Genomic DNA, 26,211 nt, shown 5'->3' on the forward strand with positions numbered 1-26,211 from the left:
AAATTCACGCCCTTTGTATCCTTCCTAGGATGGATGACTTCCGTGGCACAGGAAAACATGAATGCAAGATGTGTGGAAGAGTTGGCACTGAAGCACACGACTCTGCTCTTAGGTCTTTAGTGAAACTTCTCGAAAGTGACCTTCTTACCTCAGCTGCATCTCAGCCTTGCTATGTCTGTTAGTGACATGTACTGATTCAGCAGAACTACTGAAACTTCCGCTGACTACTTAGAGTGAGTTTAGTATAATGACTTTCTCATTGTCACTACTTATTATTAGTAATGGGATACATGCCAAAGTTGCTGTGCCCAAAATGTGGTGACTTTCAGGTACGTACATGGAATTACGAACTTACGCTTAATTTGCCTGCTACTCCAGTTCAGATTCTGGCAAATAAATTCTGAATATGGAGTAACTATATAACAGATCAAAAAGAAACCAGCAGCTGTTGTACACTGATGTATAAGGGGATCAATTTATGAACTTGGGAAGTATGCTTAAAATAGCTCTCTGTAAATAATGGGAATAAATGTATAATTTTGAAACTTAATATATCCTTGCTTATGTAAAATGTCATCTTTCTTTTGTATATTTTGCTACAATCTCATGAAACTTCTGCAAGGCAACTAAATTTCAACTGAGGCATATTTATATCTGTATTCTCCCTTAGCAATCAGTGGGTATGATCCACTTTTAAGTTAAGCATTATTAAAGCTTGTTGATATTGATGTGAGAGGTGATTTGCATTTAAATCAGTAGGACGGGAATGTGTCTCTTGCCGATAGATGTAGATCAAGTGTCAGTGCGAAAAGAAATAGTTGCTATCAAAAAAGTCATACATCTCGCTCTTGCTTCTCACCTATTTTTGTAAAGCACTAGGCTTCTCTGTTTGTTTTCTTAGCTGTGAACAGCAACAGCAATAGAAAAGTTGGATTCCAATCAGGAACATTTTCAGTTTCCTACATGCTGGCATACCATTAAACTGATGTCATTTTCCTTGCAGCTACAAAAAAACCCCGTTATCTAAGTGTTTGACTTATAGTGAACAAAGACTTCTTCCACATATTTAAGTGAGACTCTGCATACTTGAATGTCCTATTCCAGTAGGATGGAACTATAATTAATTGTGGAAAAACTGCAGCTGAAATTTATTCCATCAGAGTGCTGGGTACTAAAGTCTTTTTAGTCAGAGCATCATTTTAAACAGGTAACTGTTTTGCTATATAAGCCTAATGGGTGGTACCCAACTATGTCATGGTCTACCTAAGCCCATTACTTCATACTCAAGAGTAGTCCCACTGAAATTAGTCACAAACTATGCAACAGGATTAAAATATGTGTGGGATTCAGATCTAGCAAGTGGACAAGTGCAAAATATTGTACAGGGTACTTCAAAGGGATCGGGGGCTTCTTCAAGGTTAACATGAATCAAAGTGGGAATGCCTGTCTTGTCTGGCTCATAAATCCACACATTTAAAAAAAGCTGTAGAAAAGTGAAAGTGTGTCTCTTAAGTTTAACAAGGATGGAGGAGGGGGAGAGGGAACAACGTTGAAAAATTGCAACTCAAGTCTCTAGCTTAAGCGCCAGCAGCTGAAGAGGGGGCAGAGGTGGCTGGACTGGAAGGTAGCGAGGACAACTGTAGCTGGAGTCAGGGACACTGACAGGCACAGGCAACTGATGCTACTTTCTCGCCTACCTCCTTCCTCCTGAGGTCTAAAATGCCAACCCTGAGACCCGGGGGAAGGAAACTGACAGCCATGTCCCCTTCTGGATTGCTTGTCTGTAAGAAGACAGGCAGGCAGGGCTGGCTGAGGGCAGACTGAAGTTGGGGAGGGGGCCAGTGCCTCATTTGCCCTAAAGGACCAGCCCTCATTTGGGGGATCTCCTTAATGGCTGACAGGCTTAGTCTGTAATTGACAACACACTCTAATCTTTGTGGCTTATGGCCCTCGTATTTACGGGACCGCCTCTCCTGGTATGCCCTGCAGAGGACCTTAAGATCCATGAATAATCATAGTTTAGAGGTCCCGGGCCCTAAAGAAGTCAGATTATCCTTCACCAGGGCCAGGGCCTTTTTAGTATTGGCTCCGACCTGGTGGAACGCTCTGTCCCATGAGAGCAGGGCCCTACAGGATTTAACTTCCTTCTGCAGAGCTATTCCGCCTGGCTTTCAATTTGAACTTAGCCTGATCTTTTATTCCCCTTCCTTCCCTCCCCCCCTTTTTATGAAGGCAGCCCTGTTTAGGGAAGCTTTTAATGTTTGATGTATCATAGTATTTTAATATTCTTTTGGAAGCCGCCCAGAGTGGCTGGGGAAACCCAGCCAGATGGGCGGGGTATAAATAATAAATAATAATAATTATTATTATTATTATTATTATTATTATTATTATTATTATTATTATATACCTGCTCTGGGATCCCACAGCTAATTTTCCCCTGGTCTCCTCACTGGCCCAAATAGGACTAATTTAGCTAGCTAGCCCTGGTGACCATCTAATGTTTATTGGATGGATTTCCCCCCTAAATTGATTTTTGAATTCTGAATTTATTGTTACTCATGTTTTATACTGTATTTTATGCTGTTTTTTTCATGCATCAATTAAATGTTTTAAATTTGTTGTTAGCCACCCTGAACCCGGTTTTCTGAACCAGGAAGGGCAGGGTATAAATAAAATATTATTATTATTATTATTATTATTATTATTATTATTATTATTATTATTATTCTCCTGCTCTTGGCAGGATGCAGGTTTTCAAGAGCAATAGCTTGTCTCTTCCAAGCTTGAAGATAATGCCAGGATGGGGAGAGGAAAGTAGGAGCAATGCATTGTGACTTGACAGGTCAAGCTTTTAAGTGCCCAGCACAGGAGTCTCATATCTTACTTGTCTACACAAATCAGCAGCTTTGTTACTCAGGCAGGGACACCTCTGTCATGTCTGCAATCTTCAAAACATGTCTGCTGGCAAAACATTTGGGGGTGGGGGTTCAGTGAAATCTTTTTAAAACCACTCCCAAAATACTGAATGGGGGAAGGTAAATGAAGTAGACTTGGGTGGACCAATTAAATCAGGCAACCAATAAATCTCCTCCAACCAAGGTAGTTTGCTTTACAAAGTGCCAAACAGATTCCTGTGGTTGGTTGCACACCCTAGAAAACATACTGGTTTTTTGTTTATCTAAGTGCAAGAATTTACTCCTTTCCTATTTTTGTGGTAATGCTTCCTTGCTACTGTAATGCAGATATCTAAAGTTACCAAACCATCTTCTTTGCCTTTTAAGAGGAAGGAATGTAATCACAAATTTAAATAAACACAACCACCTCATTTTATTTCACAGTAACTTTTATTTGTTCATTGAAAGAGTACTTCATACATCTGCAGAAAACAAGAAGGCACAGGTAGTAAATGTTAATAACCGATTGTATAAAGTATGGGAGATAAAGCTACCAAACTACTTGGCAGCCTCCAAACATTTCAAAATACTGCCTTAAATGTTTGGAAACTAACTGCATACAGGTAAGAGGATTGTACTGATGATGACCTATGTCTAGTTTACTACTTGTGATTATTTAAAATATAATTTTTTTTTGCAACACAAATATATGGGGAAATCTGCTTTATAATTTTTAAATAAAAAATACTTAAGAGGGTACAATTTGCCAACCCCTTACTGTACAACACCATTCATTTCATTAAGTGTTGTGTGACACTAGGGAATGTTTGTCAACAACACTGTGTGGTCTGTTATGCCCTAGTAATGACATTGAGGGGAGTTCTGACTCTGAACTTAAGAGTAGGCCCTGAATTATAACTTCTGCAAGGTTCTGTCTCTTTAGACTTCAATTGGCTTCACAGTTGGCTTCCTTATATGCCTCATATTTGCACTAGGCTCGCCTGGTTTGAAAGGAGCCAGTGCGCCATAGGGCCGGGGCAGAGGGAGAACATTTTCATCATCTGGGATGTAGGCATTGGGACGTTGCTCGGCTGTGGTGAATACAGAAGTTGGTAAGGAATATTGTTCCTCTTCTGTAGCACGCTGTAAAAACAGAATTTTTAACTGGTTAAATGTGGGCTATTAATTAAAACAGCTGTTATGAGTGCTATATGTTTCAAAAGAACCAGGACATTAGTGTGCACCAGGGATAAGCAAACCTGTCATTTTTCGGTTTCTCATTTTTCCCATTTGAAGTTCAGTTCTCCACAATTCCACATCATTTTTTGTTGTTTCTTAATCAAGGTCCTTATGAAAATTAATCAGTGTTTAAGTGCAAATCCCCCCCAACATACACATTTTACCAAGCTATTTTCCCTAATGCATTTTCATACACATTACTTGACTGAATTGCAAAATTTGGAGAAGTGTGAATTTTGGGAGGATTTCTGTGTTTTGGTTCACATGAAATAAAATTTTGCACTTTAGTGTGCTTCAACAGTAGAATTATTGTAGACAAGAGCACAGATAGGTAAGATATCAAGGATATCAAGCAGTTTGTACTATTGTGCATTTTTTCATTGTTTTGGCTGCTGAATTGAATGGGGAAAGCTTAGCTCTTTTCCATGGCATTGTTTTCTCCAACCTAATTTGTCACCTTCCTCTAAGCTACTGCAGACTGCAGAGGAAAAAGATTGTCAATACAGTACCTGTCCTTATCACAAATCATCTACATTATGTCTAGCTTGGCCCCAAGCTTCAGTTAAGGAGCCTGTCTAGTGCCATGGCTCTGATATCTGGGTTCAGCAATGATAATAATATGAATATCAAGGCTGATAAGTTCCACAGCTGTCTTCCATGGCTGTCCTAGCAGAGACTGATGGGAGTAGAAATTCTAAAATCTAGATGCCACCAGATTGCAAGAGCCTGTTCTGAGAGAATATATCTGGCTGTAGTCTCACTCCACAAATTATACATTGAGTTGCCAGCTTCAACAGCACTTGGGCTCTCTCCTCGCTATTCTCTTATTACTGAGATGCTATAACCAGAGCATTTTGTTGCTATTGTCCTTAAAAGAAAGAACAACCAGAAGTTTTCCCCCTAGAGGGGGACTGTGAAACTGTAACCAATTCTAGGGAGCTTGCAGCTGCCACAGATTACAACCGTGGGAAAGGACTTGTGACCTTGCAGGACAATGTTTTCAGAAGCACTGTTGGGTGCTTTCTGTAAAATAAAATAAATGCCCTATTGGATCAGTTAAGTCAGAAGACGGATTTGATGACTAATGCGGCCAGAACTTTTGAACAGGTAGTGGGAAACTATTTGGAGCCCACCCAGGAACTTAAACAGGAGTGTGTCCTGACAGAGCAGATTAGAGAAGAGGATGTTGCAGAATCTTGGGCGCCAGAGATGGAGGGACTTTTGGCCCAGCAGGAAAATGAGCCTTTGGATTTGACAAATGAACTTGGGAAAAACCAGATTTGGAAAGACAAAGTTTGGATTGATTTGGAAATGGGGGGTTGGACTGACCCCCCTATGCAGGGATGTCTGGACTTTCCGAGTCTGGCAATGGGCCGTCAGAGGTTTGGAGCTGTTGGGACTTCCAATTTTGGAGGGAGGAAAAATGTTGAGATGAAATTACTTGGCTCTTGTAAAAATGTTTAAAGAATTAGGTAAAAAGGTAATGGTTATGAGAAGCTGGTAAAAATAAGATTTAAGTCTTAAGTTTTAAGGTTTTTTATAAGATAAGATGAAAATAGAGTAAGGTAATGTGATGACAGAATATTATGAATTATGGAAAGGATTTGCTGTGACAATTATTAATCAAGATACAAGAGATGGGAGGAGGAGGTGGTCATGGAAAGAAGGTAATGAAAGTGGAGAATTTGAAAATGATGGTTTTATTTATTTTTTGTCTTTTTTCTTTGTAATTTTTTTAAAAATATTTTTTCAATAAATATCATTAAAAAAACAAAAGAAGCTCGTTAAAGGAGGCAACGTGCCGCGTGTTTTCGGAAGCTCCCCAGAACAAGTTCAACAACTTTTGTGTCCTCCTGAAAGAAGCTCAACAACTTAGGGTTGTCAGTCAAAAAAAGTTGGGAGTTCCTGCACCTCCTGCACTGTCTATAACAATTACTTTAAACGATAAACCTGAGCTTGTAGCAACATCAAACGATCTCTTAGGTACCTTGTCTAAAGTGGGATATTCTTGGGCAGACCCGCTCTGAAGAGCTGCTTAAGGATCTGAAGGGCTACACGATGCAGCCAAGTAGAGATTCTGTCAGAATGGTGCTACCAATACAACGCAGGCCTTTGACTACCACCTAGAAGTCCATGTCCAAGAGTTACCGGAACCTCTTTTTAAATTGACATTGGAGAAAACACAAAATGAGCTTGCAAAGAGCAGTATCCCGGCAGAAACTCACTTTTGCTTTGGCTTCCATTGCTGCTTTATACACTTCTTCATCACGCAACACCTTTAACCACTCAGTCTCCACATCCTTAGGAAGTGGGAGACCTTTTTGCAACCTGGAGGTGATGGTCATTAAAAACTGTTCTTTGTCTCTCATTTCTTGCTGCAGCTTAATGGCGTGTGCTTGTTTCATAGACAGCTCTGCAATAAGAGCCATCATTTTTTGGGTTGTACTTTTTATTTTCTCTTGTAGTCCATTCATCTGAAATGAGCAGCAAAAGCACAATGATATACCCAGTTCCCCAAAGCAGCCAGGAAGCTCTGCTGCTGTCTCATCTGAAGCACCTGAAAATCATCCATGAGACAGCTGCAGGATCCAAAGGTCCCCAGCTACTCTAACATGTCCCCAGGAAGGCCAACAAGCTGTGTCAGCCCTTGAGTCGCATACTTTATTTCCTCTCCTATAAAAACATTAAAAACAACAATGGCTGACCAGGGGAGGGGCCCGGAAAGTCTGTCACTCCAACTTTCTGCCCTGGCCAAAAAAAGAGAGAAAAAGCCACTCCATGTTTTCCCCATCTGTGTACATAAGATTGCTTTGTTAACCCTTCTGTGTGCTTAGGCACAATCTGGTAAAAAATAATATGGAGCCACACTTTTCTCTAGAGAAATAATTTTATACTAGGACTCCTTTACAACTCAAGGTATTTACGCAAATCTAGCTGCATCAGAATGTGGACAAGGATGTGGATTTCAATTCTGTTCATATTACAACTGGATGCGAGTTACTGTTGCAATTTCAATCTCAATCTATTGAAATCAATATATGCAGCTCACAATTCTGTGTTCATAGAATTTCTTAGGAATAAGATAGAAGTCATTGGAGGTTAAATCACCTGGATTTTGGAATAAGAAAATGTAACCACTCCCATTTAAGCAACCAACAGACATGTTGAAGGCAGTTGAAATGTGTGGATATCTGTATCTGAACTGGATAGTGGATGACTTTACCTTTTTTGCCAATATTAATGTGTCCTCCTTGCCGTTTTCAGCCTTGGCATGTATTTTGTCCGTCAGCCGGGCAACTTGCTCAAAGATAAAGTCCTTCTCAAGCAATTTCTCTTCTTTTTGTGTCAACTTTATTTCTAACTATAGTGTAAACAGATTCATTAATGTATACAATTAATCATCAGGGACGAAGCCTACAAAAATCCATTTTATAAAGTTGATTATGCATGATATATTCTAAAATATAAGAGTGTTTCAGGGTTGGTTGGCAGTGGTTCAGGAGAATTTCATGGGTTTCAATTATCTGAATTAAAAATTAAATTTGCTCTTCTGACTGTAAACTCCCTGCGATACTTGGATGAAGGGTGGTATATAAATTTAATAAAATTAATCAAACAATAACCAGTTATTGTGAAGGGCATCCCATTGAAACAACATCCTCGAGTGAGTTCTTGCCTCTACCCTCCACAACATGTAGTATGACTTATTCCATGTCACTTGGCATAAGTGATGCTGCACATTTCTCCCTTGGTGTTCAACATCACTGGCTGGTAGGGTGGGGTAAAGGACTTGTGACAATTTCAGGACATAGAATAAAGTGTTTTTACATAGAGCGCACTGGGGAGATGGCAACATTAGGATGCTGTTTTTAGCAGAAACCTGTTTTTCACATTGTCTGGTTCTGCTCAAAGATGTCCCTCCTCAATCAACTTCAAGTTAACAATGAAACATGGTCACTTGTCCGCAATAGTCTCATGGGCATACAAATGATGTGATTACCTCATCTATTTTGTGGTACAACTCTTCTAGAGTGAGGTCCTTCCCTGGTAGTGCTCTTGTTCTGTTTTGTCCACTGGGGTCTATAAACAGTTTTTCCAGGCTTTTAATCTTGTCCTTGCATTGAGAAAACTGAGAGAGAAAGAGAGAAGAGTAACAAATAGGTTTGGTAACTCTCCCATAATTGTTATCTATCTATCTATCTATCTATCTATCTATCTACCTATCTATCTCTATTCCAGGAAACCAAACTCAGCACTGTTACACTTCCATTTCCACCCACAGACAAAAGTCCCTATTCTGTGGAATAGAAACATCTGCTGATCTGAAATGGACAATCAGCCGGTGATTCCCTCTGTCGAGTTCTCCCCCCCCTTACAAAGCTGAACCATCCAGTCCTTCCTGTTCTCAGAAGTCAAGTTGCATCACAGGAAAAAGGAAGGTTTTGGTTTCTTTAATACACTAAAAGAACTTTTAAAAGGGGTGGGGGCACTTTGATGCACAAAAACAAGGTAAAACTGCCCCTCCCAATTACACATTCTCTAATACATTATAATCGATAACACATTAAAACTTGGGTTAGATTGTGAAATTTCTGGAAACTGAGAAGTGCTTGTTAATCAACACCAGAACATCAGCGTGTGTGCTCTGAAATGAATTTTTTCTTTCAAAAACAAAACCACCACCGTACCTCATAAATAACAGGATGCGGGGAGTGTTCCCTTGAGCAGTCATGTAGGCAGCTCAGCACTATACAAAATGTACCCCTTTCTTTATATGATCTACCATGAGCCATTGCTGTACAAGTAGGGATGAGGGATGGACAAATCCCACCATTTTGGTTTCTCTCAGTTTCTAGTTTTTCCACTCTTAAATTCAGTTCTCCACATTCCCACATCAGTTAGCAATTTATTTTTTAAAGCCCAGCATTTTAATGCAAATTTATCTTAAAAGGCACACTTTTGCAAAGCAATTTCCCCTGATATAATGCATTTTTGTAGGTTACTTTCACTACTGTATCGAGTTTTATGCACCATTACTTTGCATTGCAAAATTCAGAGAAATGTGAATTTCAAATGATGGCTGTGATTTGGTTTGTGTATTCTTTTGGAAAGTGTGAATTTAGGTACGTTTGCCTTTAAATGTGAACTCAATTGAATTTCTCCCATCTTCCTATGTAGTGCCATTCAAATGAATGGAAGACACCAGCCATAGGGATACTCGCCCTAATTGTAAGTCAGCAGCAGCAGCAGAATGTTCCCCCTTCTGGTGGTTCCTTGCTGCAGTGCTGGCTAGTTTTACACTAGCCTTGGTCCATCTGTGGACAAGCTATCGAGTGTATATTCATGACAGCACCACTCTGAGGATGTAGGGCAGGACTCTGCAGAGCCCACAACACCCCTTGGCATGACACTTATACAGGCCTCCTGCCATTTTGTAATGGGAGAGCTTTCCGTGATAGTCTTCAGCAAGTCTTCTCCAAACGATTTACGTTGGTCACTTGTTTGCTCTCTTAAATGTCCAGAGAAGTAGCATGAAATGTGCTAGTTGCTTGTTTTGTCACTTTGGCTATTATTAAATGCTAGTCGCAAGCCTGGGCTTGGTTGTGGTGTTGTATATGAAGTAATCATCTTTATACTAAAGACTCCTCCCTGCTGTGGTTGATGAGAGCGGAAACTCACCAGTTCCACAACAAGTTATAGCGCAGTACAGGAAAACCACAATGCATTGTGCAAAGGCTTTATCAAAATGCCATCTAACCCTGAAGATGTTTTTCACTATCTGTAGCGACCATATTGTTGTACTGACTTTGTAAACACATACTGTGTATCTTTCAGCAGGAAGTCTCACTGTGTTCAGTGTGACTGACCTAAGTTGTCTTTAAAGTTATGGCCTTGCTCTGTAATCATACCTACAAATGTCGCTAGAAACTGCAACCAAATACTTAGCTTTTGAATCAACATATGAATTTCAGCCATTCACCCCTCTTGCCAACAACACAGCCTCTCCTGACCCTGAGGCATATGTGAGATATTTGTCTCCAGTCTACCCTGCCTTCTCAGCTGTCCTGCTGATTTGCTTATCAAATTTCTAGCCCACCTTTTCTCCTAAAAGAAAGAATGCAAACAATGGACGAGCAAAATAAGACAAATTTAGTCCTTTAGCCACCTGCTTCCCAGAGCTTCCTAAAATATGCAACTGGTCATGATCCTGCTATAGTTCTGCTGCCCTCGCAGAAGCTGCCTTGATTCCATGTCAGGAATGAACGTCCCCAACAGAGCAACCAGCCTGCCATTTACCCTACCTAGCTCATGCAAATCTGTTCATCTGGGTATCCAAATTTTTGAGTGCGATTCTTCCCCCTCCAACCAGCCTAATTTTTTCAGTCATTTTTCTGGCTGTCCAAATTGTTTATGCATTCCTCGGGGGATGTGGAGAAACTAATTTCTCAAAATGAGTGGAGCCCAGAGCTGCAACTCAGTGTTATTCTACTGTGAACATAATAGCAGCCACATGTCAAAAGTTAAAATGTCCAAATAAGAATGAACAGAAACTGTTATGAGGGCGGGGGGTGGTGCTGTTTGCTCTTAAAATCAAAAGTTAACTTATCTCATGAAGACAGGACATAATACCCCTAAAAGTAACGGAACCTCCCTCATATTATCTCCTGTCACTTTATGACAACTGTGCATCCCCACTTATTATCTGAGGCTTGTAACCACAGGTGAGTGTCTTTGGATAGTAACTGTTAGACCTGCTCAGCACATAGCAGGGGCTTCCGTAGTCATCTCAAAATATTGCATACTGCTATTTCCAGCACTGAAATAAACCTAGACATAAAAGGAAGGATGTTCCGGTTCTTACAGTGAAGGGGTGGCTAACAGCTGACCCATCGACCTGCTTCTTAAAGCAAGGGATGGGAAAGGGTGGTCTGGTGGTGGTGGGAGATCTCAACAAGTCCTTCCTTGCTATGGCACCACCAAAGCCCCATGAGGTGCTTCACCCACTCCTATTCGCCTTGGTCTCTTCCTTTCCAGGGACACTGTATATGCCCATGAGTCCATAGGGGTAGCCATTTTACCCCCCGGAATACATGGAAGCAGCCGCACATCATTATGGAACATCTTTTCCCCGTAGCAGACTTGGGGCTTTAATTTGTATAACAGCAGCAGGCCAGCAGTGCAGCAGAAGGTCCATTGCTAAATAACCCCATTCTACACACTGGCATAGCTGTCATCATGCCCCATCACTTCCAGGTGTGCAAAATTGTATTGATGGCTGCCTGGTCCTGTCTCCCAGCTTACCGCTTGAGCATCCTAAGACCTTATTTTGTAGGCCCAGGAGCCTCCTGCATCAGGTCTAATGCCATTTAGGAGTATTGTAAAATGGAAAGTTCTCCACTACAGGCCGACTACAGGTGCCTGTAGTGACCTCACATTTCCATAGTCCTGGCTTTCTTTCCTCTCCCCTTAAAATAAGAAATCCAGTTATGGAAAGGTAGTATTTCCTATCGCACCTACCTGAATCTGCAGGACGACCAGATCTGCATCTAGACCTCTTTTCAGAGGCAGGGTTCTCAGGGACAACTCAATCTGCCTCTTTTTCTCCGTGAGCTTCAGCTTTAGAAAGCGGATCTTTTCATCCATCACATTAATCTCCGTATCACCATTTCGACTCATCATTTCCTGAATATTTATTTTTTCGTAAAAAATGCACACTTCTTCTTCACGCTCTATGAGCAGAACTCCACTACAAGGAACCCAAAGTGAAGACTTAATAGGCAGGTTGTAAAGTACATAATTTATTCACCTCGTCCACCCAGGAAGCATGGTGTTTGTTACAGATTAGGGGGGGGACCCCTAAACCCTAGAAGTTAATAAATGGTAGGATTTTTATTACTTGGAGTATTGAAGAGAAGATTGCAGGGGGGAAATGTAGGCTAAGCTTCCTTCCCAAGCCAGGGCCTCACCTGGGATAGAGGCGTTAACATGACAAAAGGGGTTGGTGGCCCAACTAAGAGGAATCTTGGGCCTGGGCAGACAGAAGGTTGCCAGGGTAACTGGGTGTGAGGTGACAGGAAAAGAGGGTCTTGGGCAACAGTGGCGTAGCGTGGGTTGTCAGCACCCGGGGCAAGGCAAGTAATTTGCGCCCCTAACCCGTGGATTTGCGCCCCCTAACCCGTGGATTTGCGCCCCCTAACCCTAACCCCCAGATGTTGCACCCGGTGCGGCCGGGCCCCCCTGCACCCCCACGCTACGCCACTGTTGGGCAAGGTGTGCTGGGAAGATGGGAGAGAGAAAAGGACTGAGTCCTAAACTAGGTTAGTGATAATAAGGAAGAGGAAGGAGGATACTAATTTCAGCTTATTATTTTGAGTATCAGTCTTGGTTTGGAGCTCCAGAATGACTGCCTCGGTGGTTTTAGCAATATAATCAAAGGACAATTCAAAATTTTAGTCTTACAAGCAAAATATAACCGCCATGTAAGAAAGCAAACTAATTAGGAACAGAGGACTGAGCAACCTGCAAGTTGTTAAGTATAACTGTTTAATTGTACACTGAAATGTAAAATAACTCTGTATGTGTATTGCTCAAGGTTTAACATTGGAAAAGTCCACTGAAGCCAAGTAAGCTCTCTGAGTACCTAAAAAGTTAATTATTAGCTGTTGATGTATCTCTGCAGCTCTGTCATGGTTTTAACTTAGATCACATGAGAAGGGTATTCAGTTGCAAATTTCTATTTAGTTGAAAGAAAGAAGGATGTGTGCTAATTATTCTCTTTCTAAGATAACACAGCCTCGGGCTGGAATGCAGGCTGTGGGAGAGACAGAGCTGCTTTCAGTTCTAATTTAGCATAGTTATATATTTCTAAGATGCTGTACCTGTGCTCGGACAAGCACATGATATTATGCTACTATTTGGATGTAGCATAATTGTTTTGAGTATCTGTTTTAGAACAAGTTCTGTTAGTAAAGCTTTTGAACCATATTTTTGGAGTGGACAATTTTTATTTCAAGAGTCGGTTTTTAATTATCTGTTTGCTTTCATACCCACAATATTAATAACCACAAAAGAAGTTATCATTCAAATGAAATACTAGCAAACCTACAAAATGTTTGACGTTTGCTGTGCTCCCTACCTCTCATTTCGAAGCTGGACGGCCTTTTCATATTTCTTTCGCAACTGAACCATTTCATCCTCGATACGAGTGAGCAAGTTGGTGAGTCTTTCAACGTCCATCAGCTGCTGCTCTCGCTTTTCTTTCATCTCCACGAGTGTTTGATGAACTTTGCAAACATCACACTGGATGCTGTCTTTGACAGAAATGTTACTTGCATGTTTCATTTGGTATTTTTGCAATTTTCTGAATGGAAGGAAAATAAATGAAGATAAAATGGAGAATGAAACAGAGTTACATTTTTAGATGACCTTAGACAGCACAATCAGTCCTGATTTCTTGAGGATTACTTATGTAGCATATGTGAAAGACTGAAGAACATTATATTAATATCAAGCATTGTTATTATTTTTAGTAGTATTTCTCTGAAATTTCTACAAATTCATCTTCCCTATCAATAGACGATTGGGAAATGAAATGAAATATGTAGAAATAAAATAAATATGTATAATGAATAATAGTCAGCTAATCTTCTGAGAGAAGATGAAGTGTATTTATTATGTTTATTTATGGATTTTACATCAGAGGCCTACACGCAGCATAAAAAACATGAGGTTGAATCTAGACTTAGGCAACTCCCAGACTGTCTGGCATAGGCAGGAAGGCACAAAGCTCACACACGCATCACGACATTGCCACCCCCAATGACCTTCGCAAGCTGGCGCCTCTGGCCCTAATTGTTTCCTATAAAAAAATTCACCGCACGCCATTTGAATGTGCATGGTTTGTGCCTGCAGCACTTAATCCAGCAATTGACACATGCACATAAGTTTGTTTCTGTATGACATCAAGAATGAAATAAGGTAACAAATATAAAAATAGAAATGATAATTTGCCACATAGTGAGAAATAAAAGCCAGTTTATCCTTCAGATAAATTAATAAGTGGGTGCTCACCTTTCTTTAATCACAGCATTGGTCCTTAAGATTTCCTTTTCATTATCTAGCATTTTGACTCTCTCTTTAATTTCATTTGTTTTTTGGCGAGCACAATGCAAAAGGTTGACCAGTTTGTTTCTCTCATGTCGCACAATGTCATACATTTTAGCAAATTCTTTCATTCTACAAACCAAAAATATTACAAGGGGAAATGTTACTTGTTTTAATGCATTAACTATCTCCTGCTATAGAAGGCACTTCATCAAATTTGCCAAAAATTCCTTACTGTCTCTGAATTGCTTTTTGCTTTTTCATATGTTCCCTTACTTCAAAGTCTTTTGTTTTTATATCTGCTTTAACATTATGCAGCCGTGCCTGAAACAGAAATAGTAGTGAACAGACTGGTAATTGGAAGCGTTGCAAAGGCATTTCTGAAAAAAGACTTAGACAAAAACTACTCATAAGCGTGCCATTTCTTCAAAAAGGTATTTCCCACCCACAACGTGTAAACCCCACTAATAAATAGCACCCATTCAAACCAGCAACATCTTGGTAGGAGTAGGCATTGGAAGAAAAATCAACTTACCCAGCTTCACAATGCAGTCCTAATTCTTGCAACTTCCCATGGGATGTGGGTGCAGAAGGGGAAGAATAATAATAATAATTGTATCACAGGTAAATATAGCCTTGCCACCGGTTTGGATTTGAAAGTGTGTTTTGTGCCATTTTCTAATTCTTCAAGTATTGACGCTAGAAGCGGCAGATAAAAGCTGACGACGACAGACCTCTAGCAATTCCAGGCAGGTACTAATATTGGATGCATCAAACTAGTCATCTGTTGGACTCCTCTTACCTGGGATTTCAAAAAATCCTTTGATTTTTGCTCCCTCTCATCAGCCTTGATCTGAGTCAAACGTATCAAGTTGTCAACTTCCTCTCTGTAGTGTTCCTGGGCTTTAAATAGATGGTCTTCTTCGGCAATACACTGCTCAAATATTCGTACTTCAGCATCTGTTGATGTTTTCTAGATTGAAAACACCAAAGGCCATTTTAATGTTATGGGGGATGGGGACATCAGGTGTGGGGCAGGTCTAGGAGCCAACTCCTAGGGGCCAGGGTTCTTTTGGCCCCCCAATAAAATATTTGAGGGGGCTGCCCCCCAGGTTGATGGGCATTGCCATTGAAGTGGTGTGCATGTGCTGTTTTGTGATCAATTATGTGGGACGGCGCTTATTTGGGCCCCCCAATATTTTATTCAAGTGGGCCCCCTGGGGCAGGTAAGCACTTGGATAAAATTGTCTGAGCTAGTGCCATGGCGCTGTCGGGCAAGGAATGGCCAGAGTGAGGAATTGAGTCTTTATTGTCAAAAGTACACTTACAAGTTAGGAAAAGGCAACCCTCGACCAGCCTGACCTCTCTCTCACTCCTCCTGCACTTGTTTTTCCCTCTCCAGTCCTGACTCTGACTCCAGACCTGGCTGTCACAAGCTCCCCCAGATCACTGACCCCTTATTACAAGTCCGACTCCAACCCTACCCCCTTCTCCTACTGCCCACTCCTCAGCGTCCAGCCAGTTACGACAGCTAATGCAGTTGACGGGCGCTGAGAGGAAGCACCTTTGAAGCCCAATGCATGCTTTCATCACAAACTGGAAAATAGTAAAACAGGTATCTATCGAGACAGTTGGCACCACTTGAGCAATTAATATTGGAAGGATCAGACTCTGTAAAAGAGCCTCCCTGATCTGAAATTCTATCCAGAACACCACACTGAATCTCACCTTTGCAACTAGTACAACATTTAACCTAATAACCAGTAAACAAACTTTTTTTTACAAAGAAATGACGCGCGGAGAGAGGTTTTCAAATCTAGGTCTCAACACCAAAAAGCAACAACTACACCTGCCCTATTTGCTATTGTAAGCAGCTATGCCAATTGTAAGCTGCCCCCTTGTACAGCAATCCTGCCAGCAGCGGCATAGCGTGAGTTGTCAGCACCTGGGGCAAGGCAAGTAATTTGCGCCCCCTAACCTGGGGCAAGGCAAGTAATTTGCGCCCCCCCTAACCCCTAACCTGTGAGTTGCCTGCTGGCGCTGCCGCCCAAACGATGCCACTTGCCCGGAGGAGGAGGGGGGCAGAGAGGCGAGGAAAATGCAACATGGCCCAGCAGCTGCAGCAGCAGCGGCGGAGGCAGGGCTGTGAGGAGGGGCTGCCTGGCGCGTCCTCCGCAGCGAGCGCTGAGAGCCGCTGCCTGCTGGGCGCCTTCAGCCCGGATGCGCGCACAGCTCGTCAGTTCCACGAGACATGGGGCTCTGCTACAGCCTGCACCCGAGGCTCTTCGGCGACTCCGGAGGCAGTGAGCGCGCCCCCCCAGATGTTGCGCCCGGTGCGGTCGGCCCCCCTTGCACCCCCCACGCTACGCCACTGCCTGCCAGTTCTGATAAACTTCGTTTTACTCCTATACCCACTCTGGCTAGTATCCTTCTCTAAAGGGTGTTAAGGAAGCCATGGCAGTCTGTGTTCTCTTCAAATCTCCTTAGAGAGGGTAAAGAAATTGCACCGGTCATAGATGTCAATGGAGAAAGCTGCCACTATTCCACCAGCTCAGTGAGGAGATGTTTGGAAATTACATAAGCATAAAATTTACAAACTCCATGTTTATTAATGGTGTAATGCTCCTGTTACTCTATATTTCATTTTTATAAGTTTTTTTTTTTTTTTGCTACAGCATTGCATTGTAAAGCATTGTGCACTTGAAGGTAAAATAAACTGGATAAAAACTCATCCAAACTCAGGAATACACAAATTTAAACTACAACCCTCCACAGGCTGGAAGCAGAGTGGGTGAATGGCTAAAACTGTAGAATTGTTGAAGGTTGCTTGACTAGATTCCTTATGCATGTATGAAGATTTAACTGAATGAAAAGGGGGGGGGGGGTTCTTCATTTCAGCAGTTTTCTTCCATATCTTGTTTATCACAAAGTTGCTAAAAAGAGATCACTGGGTGCTTTCATACAGCTGAAAGAAGATAAGGAGTCTGATACAATGCCTGAACTACAACTGTTTGTAACGGCATGGCACATACAATGACTACACATACAGTGCAACATTCTTTTGATGATCACACATTTGGTGCAATGTGACCTCAGCAATCTGTGTACTAAAACATTTTTACCCATTTCTGTTTTACCCATTTCTATTTATGACAGTATTAGAGCTTTTAAACCAGGGGTGGTGAACCTTTTTATACCTACCGCCCACTAATGCATCTTTCTTGATGGTAAAATTTCCTTACCGCCCACCAGTGCTCGATGGAAGTAGGATTCAGCTTGCGCTGTAGAACCCCCTACCGCCCACCTAGAATCCTGAAACGCCCCACTAGTGGGCGGTAGGGACCAGGCTGACAACTCCTGTTTTAAATGGACACAGAGTTTTGCAGGACTTGTATCTTAAATCTTGTAGAATGGAAAAGAACTAGAAAAACATAAAATATGGGTCATGGTAATAACATACCTCCTGGGCCAGATTTCTCTTAATCATTTCTACTTCCCTCTGGAGCTCCCTTCGTCTTTCTAGTAGTGTCCCATCATCTTTCGGAACAGCATCTAGCTAAAAAAGGGAAACCTGAGACAGTTAACATATGCAAAAGAAGGAAACGGTGGTATTTTAACATAGACTGTACTTAGCATCTTCCTTAAACATTAACTGAATTAAAGATTAAGATTTAGGAATGTAGGTACACATTCCAACTGCAGAACATGGTTTTTTTAAAAAAGTTTGTTAAATGGCTTGCTAAAGGATGCTAGAAAAACAACCATCACAGCAGTTGATGTAGGTATTACAGCTGCAACCTGGAACCATGTAGACGTCTTAAGCTCAGTGCGATTCCATGGGCTCTAAATATCAAGACGTACAAGACAAGTGCCAACTGATCTGTAATATGATCCATAATAATCACAGTGCTGACATATGATTAATAATAATAATAATAATAATAATAATAATAATAATAATAATAATTTATTATTTATACCCCGCCCATCTGGCTGGGCCTCCCCAGCCACTCTGGGCGGCTTCCATAGAAAACAGAAATACAGTAAAATATCACACGTTAAAAACTTCCCTGAACAGGGCTGCCTTAAGATGTCTTCTGAATGTCAGGTAGTTGTTTATCGCTTTGACATCTGATGGGAGGGCGTTCCACAGGCCGGGCGCCACTACCGAAAAGGCCCTCTGTCTGGTTCCCTGTAGCTTTGCTTCTCGCAATGAGGGAACTGCCAGAAGGCCCTCGGCGCTGGACCTCAGCGTCCGGGCAGAATGATGGGGGTGGAGACGCTCCTTCAGGTATACTGGACCGAGGCCGTTTAGGGCTTTAAAGGTCAGTACCAACACTTTGAATTGTGCTCGGAAACGTACTGGGAGCTGCTATTGTAAGTAAACATAAGTCATGCAGATGTGTGTTGGCATAATTTGTACTGTGGTGGCTGAAATACCTTTTGACATGCGTTCTAGGTGTCCTAAACATGCCACACCCTTTCTCTGCCTATTTCTGTATTGTGTATCAGTTTTGGATGCTGATGCCAGACTAGCATTTTCATGTTATGGTGATGCCAGCTTATCAACTTGCAATATCACGGCAATATCACTTTTAAAAATATGACTGCCCTAATACGGATTTTTTGGAACTTGCTATCTGTGAATGCCCATCAGTTTGCATGCACAGAAATATGGGCAATTTTCCTAACAACTTCAGACCATTAGACAGTTAAGCAAAGCTTTCCAGTATAATTTTAAAATGCCTGGAAGCTCCTGGGTTACTTTACACAACTGAGCGGAAGGCATGATAGAAGAAATATGGAGATCTTGTAAAAGCTACTACGTATTTCAACACTCCTCCGGTATTCCATTTCCACTGATAATGTTGTGGTTGGTTCTTTTGGCTTAACTGCAGCAAGATCATATAGCCCAAAATGTTACTGACACACACACAATACCCTTTACCCCTCTTGCCCTGTCCGCCTTGGATTGACACGTTGCTGGGAAAAGGCACAACTGCACAGTAAGCAGTTTCACAAGGGAATCTGGCACGATGCTCTTGTGAAATAACTGGTTTGTAGGAAGTGCTTCTGTCACAACCTGTTTCCTGATTCTGTGAATGCTTATTCATACAATACTTCCCACAAGATTGTATGCAATTGGGTAGAACATTGCCATGGCATCAAAGGGATTGGTGTGGCGGGGGCGGGGGGGGGGAGAAGCATTTTCATATGCTTTGTTAGAGTTCCTTTAAAAAACAACAACCTAGTGACGCAGTTATAACATTACTGTAAGAATTAATCAGCAAAGCCGTCAGTTTTGTGTAGTTTCCTATATGTTACCCTCACTAGAAGGCCTGGCCCTTTCCCCTCTGCATTCCGCCCTCTTGGCTTCTCAGTCAACCTTATGCCGAGCCCCCATAAATATCTGGAGTTATCTGGTTAGACTACATAAAAAAGTTATACATTATAACTCTATTCTTCCAAGCCTAACATGTGGATTAACATTTAGAGTGTTTAATTGTTCAGTTTCAGTTTCTGATTCTCATGAAAACTTACAGATTCTGGCTTCACACAATTAACTCAAGGCAGTGTCAATTTACTCTTGGCAGAAAGCCAAGGTCTCCTTGACCTAGAAACAATTTACACTGATTGTTTAACGACCAGCACTCAACTCTGTTATCGAGGAATGCTAGCACAGTTTGGGGTTAGGTGTGTTGAAGGAGTAGGAGTGCTGTGTATGGTTAAGAGAGAGAGAGAGAAAGAAAGAAAGGTTTTATTTGCTTTGCTTTGTATGCAGAAACTCTGTTTTTTTTCCTTTTAATAAATCCTGTAAATAGTTATTCTGAGTCTAGCTGACTAGTCATTTCCACCTCAACTAGCTTCTTCGCTGTGCAGGAAAACTCTGCTACGTTTGGGCTAAAGCCATTAGGGCTACGCCTGACACTTCAAAGTTCCATGATTAATGTGCCCCAGTCCTTGTTAGCATGGATAATTTCCTTAGCTTGGCATCTCTAAGGTTTTTAGGTTATTGATTGGCCCAAGTCACCAGGGAAATAATTTTCTCAATTATGTAGGCTTTTCTAACTATTAAACAGTAGATCTCAAGTTTCCTGGGAAGTCCAGGTTCCCACCTCCCCAACATACTTATTGAGAAGTCCGGTCCACTTCCCAGTGGGGAGGAGATGCGGTGGACTGTGTGACAACCCACTCCCCACCGGGGGTGAGGGACTTGGTCCCACGTTGCCTGGGGGATCCCAGTCATGTCAGAGCCCGGCCAGCCAATCCGCTGGCCGGGGGGCGTGGCCGGGAACCTTTAAACCACGGAGCGAGCCGGAGGACTTCCTCTTTGGCTTGCTTCCTCAACCACCCTCCCTCCCTCCCTATTTTGCAGGTTAGGCAATGGCCTTGCTATGGACCTTAGTTGGCTGCCTTGGTAGTCCAAGGGGCCTGGTAGGAATTTTCCCACTTGGCAAATTGGCACTGGCCACTTGGTTTTCGCCTACCTTGTAGCAATCATCACAACTTTGTTAGGGTTGCGGTTAGGCATTGTTTGACCTTGGGGGGGGGGAGGTGTGGCCATCACCTGCCCCTCCATGCTTAAGGGTATTCCGTTAAAGGAATCTGGGGGTGTTGCTCTTGTCTGAAGGGATCAGGGGGCTAGGGCCCTAAAACGACCCCGACGGGAACACCTGGGGGAGTTCGAGTTGGTTCTCATTGACAGGGCTCCCCCTACTGATGGTTTACCCTTACTGGACTTCCTGTGCAGCAGGCAGGAGTCTGATATAGTCGGGTCCAATCAATGCCTAAGCCAATACCGCTCACATTCTGTAATTCAATAAAGTTGTGGCCAAATGTGCCCAATAACATAAACCTAATATCCGTGTCCTTGTGTGGGTTATTTCCCAATGAGGGGGTGGCTGCAGGGTCTCGACACGCAAGTCACAATTTGAAGTAGCAAGCAGCCAGGCACACGAAAGCACACTTGGGTTAGGTGCCGGGGGTGGGGGTCTCCTCTGTGTATTCTGGCTCCTCTGTGAGGGGTCTGGGGCAGACCCCTGACTGAGGACTTCATGGGTTGGGTTGACTCCCAGGGTATAAAGGGAGGCTTGTGCTTCCTTCCAATCTGGGGTGTATCAGCCTTTAGGAATTTGCACGGTGGCAGCATCAAACTACAGTACAATCTGGGCAGGGTGGAGTGTGTAATACAGTCTGAAACTGTGAAAAGCAGAATCTACAGATTTATCACGGGATGTTTTAGTTCTCTCGAAAAGGAACATATCCTTCCACAAAATACAGCATTCAGTAACCTTCAAAGGCAAACACAGCCAGATTCTCAGTTAGACGAGTTTTAGTTTTTACTGCCATAGCTTGCTGATATTTATTTTTTTTGCTTTTTTGCCATGGCTTGCTGATACAAATATTTTTGCTTTTTTGGTCTCCTGTTGCTGTTTGTTATTCTTTAGAATAGCAAGCCCTTGGTTGTTGTGGCTGCCTTCGTGCTGGAATTCCATGTCACCTGGCAAAAGCTGGATGTGTGAATGATTGTAGTATTCCAACGCTGCCACAACACTATGCACACACAATCCGGTGTGTAGAAACATTTTCTCTTTTTTGTAATATATTTTTTTTCTATATAGAGTTACATTTGTGACTCAACAATTATATTCCAATTCAACAAAACTAGTTTATAACTCAAATTACATACAACTGCGTTTTAAGGTTCTGTCTTATCTGATTTCATTCTCTCTAACCTGTTTCTTAATATATTTTGCTGTTTTCTTACACTGCAAACCCCGCTGGGATCTTCACATATGGGAAATAACTTTTTATTTAGACTAGAAATGGTTTCCAGAGCTCTTTAAAAGGTTCTAAATTTGTATCTTTTATCAGTGCTTGCAGCTGTAGTCACGTACAAATACTGTTAAGGCTTTCTTTGGGATTTCACTGTCTAGTTTCCCCAGCAGGGAGGACTGTGGTCTCTTGGGAAAAGTCACTTTAAATCTTTTATTAATTTCATTATATATCATGTCCCAAAAGGCCTTTTGCCTTCCTGCAGGTTCACCACGTATGATAGAATGACCTCTAACAAACTTTACATTTCCAACATTTGTTTAATACATTTTTGTACATTTGAGCTAGCTTCTTTGGGATTAGATCTATACGTCATCTTGTAATAGTTTTTCTTTTAGGCCATAACATGCTGTAAATTTCATTCCTGTTTTCCAAAGCTTTTCCCAGGCAGCCATATCTATATTACGTCCAACAATTTTAGCAAATCCATTATTTAAACCTTTTTAAATATATTTTGTTTCATTGATGATACTGGAACCAATTACCCACTAAGTTTTGTATTTTGTTGAATTTTTAAAGCTTACATCCTGAAAGCTCAATAAATCTCTATAGAAAGCCTATTTGGGTTGCATATTTGTTGATTTATGTGCACAGGCCTCCATTGGTGATAACCATAAGGGAATCTTATGTTCCTGAAGGCTTTTAGTTCTCTTCACACCTCCATCAGACCCCTACTTATATAATGATTAAGAAAATCTTTATTTTTTTTGACTTTGTCATACCACAGATATGAATGCCATTCATATTTTCTGTCAAATTGTTCCAAGTCTAATAATCTAGTATTTCTTAATGTTATCCACTCTTTTAAGCAAGTTAAACATGCTGTTTCATGATACAGTTTGAAATTAGGTAAGGTGAAAACCTCTTCTTTCTTTAGCATCTGTTAAATTCTTAAAGTTTATTCTTGGTCTCTTTCCCTGCCAAATAAATATAGTTATGTCTCTTTGCCAATGTTTAAAACAGGTAACCGAATTAATTACTGGCACAGTCTGAAAGAGAAAACGGCATTGTGGACACATTTTCAAGCTAATTTTAACCAGGAAAAATATCTCTAATCAAACTTATTCATACAAACCTCTAATTGGATTCTCTCATGATAGGATCTGATTTGCTCCAAGCCCTCCTGAGCTATCTTCAACTGCATCTCCATCTTTTTAAAATTTCTGAAATCTTTCTCTCTCTCTCTTTGCATGCGACTCAAAGTGTCTTGCAGTTTTTGCTTTGTCGTAATACAGTTACGAGAACCCATTTCTAAGATAGCCCTACAGAAGTGTACAGAAAGGAAACAAAATGTACAAAAGAAAGTAAAAGTAAAACTGGGCAAGGAATAGGTATAAACAAAACCACTGAATTCCTGTTATTTAAATTGCTGTGATTTGTTTTGTTATTTTTGTGAGCTGCCCTGAGCGCATCTTGATGTAACATTTATAGGAATAAACAAAAATACAGTTAGGAACAGTGGGAGTAAAAACTATTGTTGGGCAGCAGTCAAAATATGAAACCAGCAATCGCTTTCAAGGACACTGATTCAACTTTACCAGCGTTACAGCATTTTTTGTTCCACAAAAGAAGCTATGTCAGTCTGTTGCAACAAAACCAAAAGCTTTAAGGAGATTAATGTTTTCCAACCATGCCACGTGATCCCTTGGGATTCTGAAGGAGTTTCTCAATGCGAAGATTATCCATGGAAGACGGGCTACCTGAAAGGCAACTTGCCCATCATTGCCACTTTTTCTTTGCAATGTGGTGCATTGTAGAGCATATTACCAGTTTTCCAAGAATATCAGTTAAGCCCCCACAGACCTATTTACTGAGAGCTTGTGGCCTAGAAACAGTCTTGAGATCCTCTGCAACACAGAGGGATTCTATAGCAGATCTGCAATGGGAAACTGTTTCCTGAAGGTAGCAAGTTTGAAAATCACTGGGCTTGAGGTCACTTCACCAGACGCACGAAATAATTTAGAAAATTGGTAGGCTCATCTCACCGTATCTACCAGTTTGCTTGACCATATTATCATCTGACAAATAAGTTTCTGAAGATCCACAGGGCTCCCTGTAGCTGCCTGTTACAGCAATAAGCTGGAAAAAGAGCATTCACTCCCTATTTATTTCCAGGTCCAATTCAAAGGTGCGGGATAAGATATTTAAAACGATGTACAGTTTAGCACTGGAATATCTGAACAGGAGTCTTCTCCCATATACGCATCTTGGAAACACAACCTAGCAACCCAGTGGAATTTAGCTAGCAAAACAGGTGGTGAAAGACAAATTCCTCCTGTGAATGCAAAACTTACCTTTCTGCTATGGCACTTCCTTCATTCTCTTTGTTCATTTCATGCATTTTAGTAAGAGAGATAAATTCTCGCTCCTTGCTTTCCAGCAAAGCCTTTTTCCCATCCACCTCTTTCATCACATCATCCTTTTCTTCTAGTGCCTCGTCATTTTTAGCCTCTATTTTTCTTAAGGACTCAAATATCTCTCGTGCTTCTTCCTGCACTGCCTTTCTCTTTTTCTCCGTTTCTCTGTAGACAATTGCAGGTGTTTATATTAGTAACAAAACAGGTCTCTGCTCACATCCTGTCATTATACCTGTTGTACTCCAGTAAAAACACAATAAAAATTAACGTAAGACTTAGACCCAAATTCCTTTTCCAAAACCATGAGACCATGTTGAAGCAATAAAAGGTCCATAATGCACTGTCTGCTTTCATGTGACAGGGGGCAGGCAGTAGTAAATATTCCAAATAAATAAACACAGAGAGCTGGTCTAAAATTTCTAGTAGATCTGGTGACAGAACAGTAATGAGACTTGGGTAGACCTGCCTCTGAGAATCTAGTTCTAGGAACATCCCTGTGCTGTTTTTCACTGGACAGACCTGGTGTTCATCTACAGACAGACCTAGCATCCATATTGTGTCTTTCCACCCTCAGCTGAAACCTTCAATGTTTTTTCTGTACCCCTTAAGCCTTTAATTAATTGCACTGCTACTACGATTAACTTAACAGCCCTGTTTAGGGAGGTTTTTTAATGACTGATGTTTTAATGTATTTTTTGTCTCCTGTTGGAAGCCACCCAGCCAGATGGGCAGGGTATAAGTACAGTAATTATTACTAATAATAATAATAATAATAATAATAATAATAATAACAGCTACCCCCTCCACATTCATTCACTAAAAAAAGAAGTCCCAGGATAAACACTAGAGTACATTTCAGGGTTGGCATTACATTACTCTTAACTCCCACTCTTGAAAATGGAAATAACCCTGTGTTTAGAGCCAGTGTAATCCATGCTCTCTCAGACACAGACGCTGCAATAACTGCATTGGCAGGGCAACTTCTTTAATTTTTACAAGCTCAGTTATAACTTTGGGAGCTATGCAATAATATCTGAGTTAGAAAGATCCAAAGAGTCCCATTTTTGCTGCAACCTTTTGTTTGTTTTTTTGTAACTTTTGCCTAATCATAACTACACTAAAATCACGGATGCCTGAATTGTTTTCTATGGGGCGATGAGCACTTCGCCAGGGAAAGCTTTAAAATGAGCCTAGTTCATTCTGTAGAAAATAGGTGTGTCACTCTAGACTTCTCATTGTCTGAGTGGTTAGATTTGCTTTCATAAACGTCGATCAATGTTGTGATATCATTCATTGGCTAAAAACGCTGAAAGGTGGGAGCAGGCTAGGTAAAGGGACCCCTGACCATTAGGTCCAGTCGTGGCTGACTCTGGGGTTGCGGTGCTCATCTCACTTTATTGGCCGAGGGAGCCGGCGTACAGCTTCCGGGTCATGTGGCCAGCATGACTAAGCCGCTTCTGGCGAACCAGAGCAGCACACGGAAACGCCGTTTACCTTCCTGCTGGAGCGGTACCTATTTATCAACTTGCCCTTTGACGTCCTTTCGAACTGCTAGGTTGGCAGGAGCAGGGACCCAGCAACGGGAGCTCACTCTATCACGGGGATTCGAACTGCCGACCTTCTGATCGGCAAGTCCTAGGCACTGTGGTTTAACCCACAGGCTAGTTTCTTACAAAACAAATTAACAGAATAGTGCCTCCACATTTGACATCATATATTAGTTTTCACAAGGGCTAGAGATGTAACTATTTTAAAAACAAACACTAGGAACCCACAGA

General features: G+C 41.5%; 2 protein-coding genes across 6 annotated transcripts in view; one reads left to right on the forward strand and one right to left on the reverse strand.

Moving 5' to 3' along the window:
• Positions 1 to 728, forward strand: part of GSAP (gamma-secretase activating protein) — a 63,157-nt gene extending 62,429 nt beyond the window's left edge. For all 5 annotated transcript variants that reach the window (XM_082239578.1, XM_082239579.1, XM_082239581.1 and 2 more), the window contains one exon: positions 29 to 728. In XM_082239578.1, the coding sequence (XP_082095704.1) occupies positions 29 to 120 (92 nt within the window). In that variant the 3' untranslated portion in view covers positions 121 to 728. The remainder of the gene's footprint in view (positions 1 to 28) is intronic.
• A 2,600-nt stretch (positions 729 to 3,328) lies between these two features.
• Positions 3,329 to 26,211, reverse strand: part of CCDC146 (coiled-coil domain containing 146) — a 66,710-nt gene continuing 43,827 nt past the window's right edge. The window contains exons 9-20 of the mRNA XM_082239558.1: positions 24,371 to 24,598; positions 23,152 to 23,338; positions 17,701 to 17,796; positions 15,043 to 15,213; positions 14,476 to 14,564; positions 14,208 to 14,372; positions 13,273 to 13,497; positions 11,655 to 11,883; positions 8,137 to 8,265; positions 7,360 to 7,497; positions 6,362 to 6,610; positions 3,329 to 4,040 (exon numbers count right to left, since the gene is read on the reverse strand). Of these exons, the coding sequence (XP_082095684.1) occupies positions 3,837 to 4,040; positions 6,362 to 6,610; positions 7,360 to 7,497; positions 8,137 to 8,265; positions 11,655 to 11,883; positions 13,273 to 13,497; positions 14,208 to 14,372; positions 14,476 to 14,564; positions 15,043 to 15,213; positions 17,701 to 17,796; positions 23,152 to 23,338; positions 24,371 to 24,598 (2,110 nt within the window). The 3' untranslated portion in view covers positions 3,329 to 3,836. The remainder of the gene's footprint in view (positions 4,041 to 6,361; positions 6,611 to 7,359; positions 7,498 to 8,136; positions 8,266 to 11,654; positions 11,884 to 13,272; positions 13,498 to 14,207; positions 14,373 to 14,475; positions 14,565 to 15,042; positions 15,214 to 17,700; positions 17,797 to 23,151; positions 23,339 to 24,370; positions 24,599 to 26,211) is intronic.

This window comes from Podarcis vaucheri (genome assembly GCF_965113315.1).
Source record: "Podarcis vaucheri genome assembly, chromosome: 10".
Lineage (NCBI taxonomy): Eukaryota > Metazoa > Chordata > Lepidosauria > Squamata > Lacertidae > Podarcis > Podarcis vaucheri.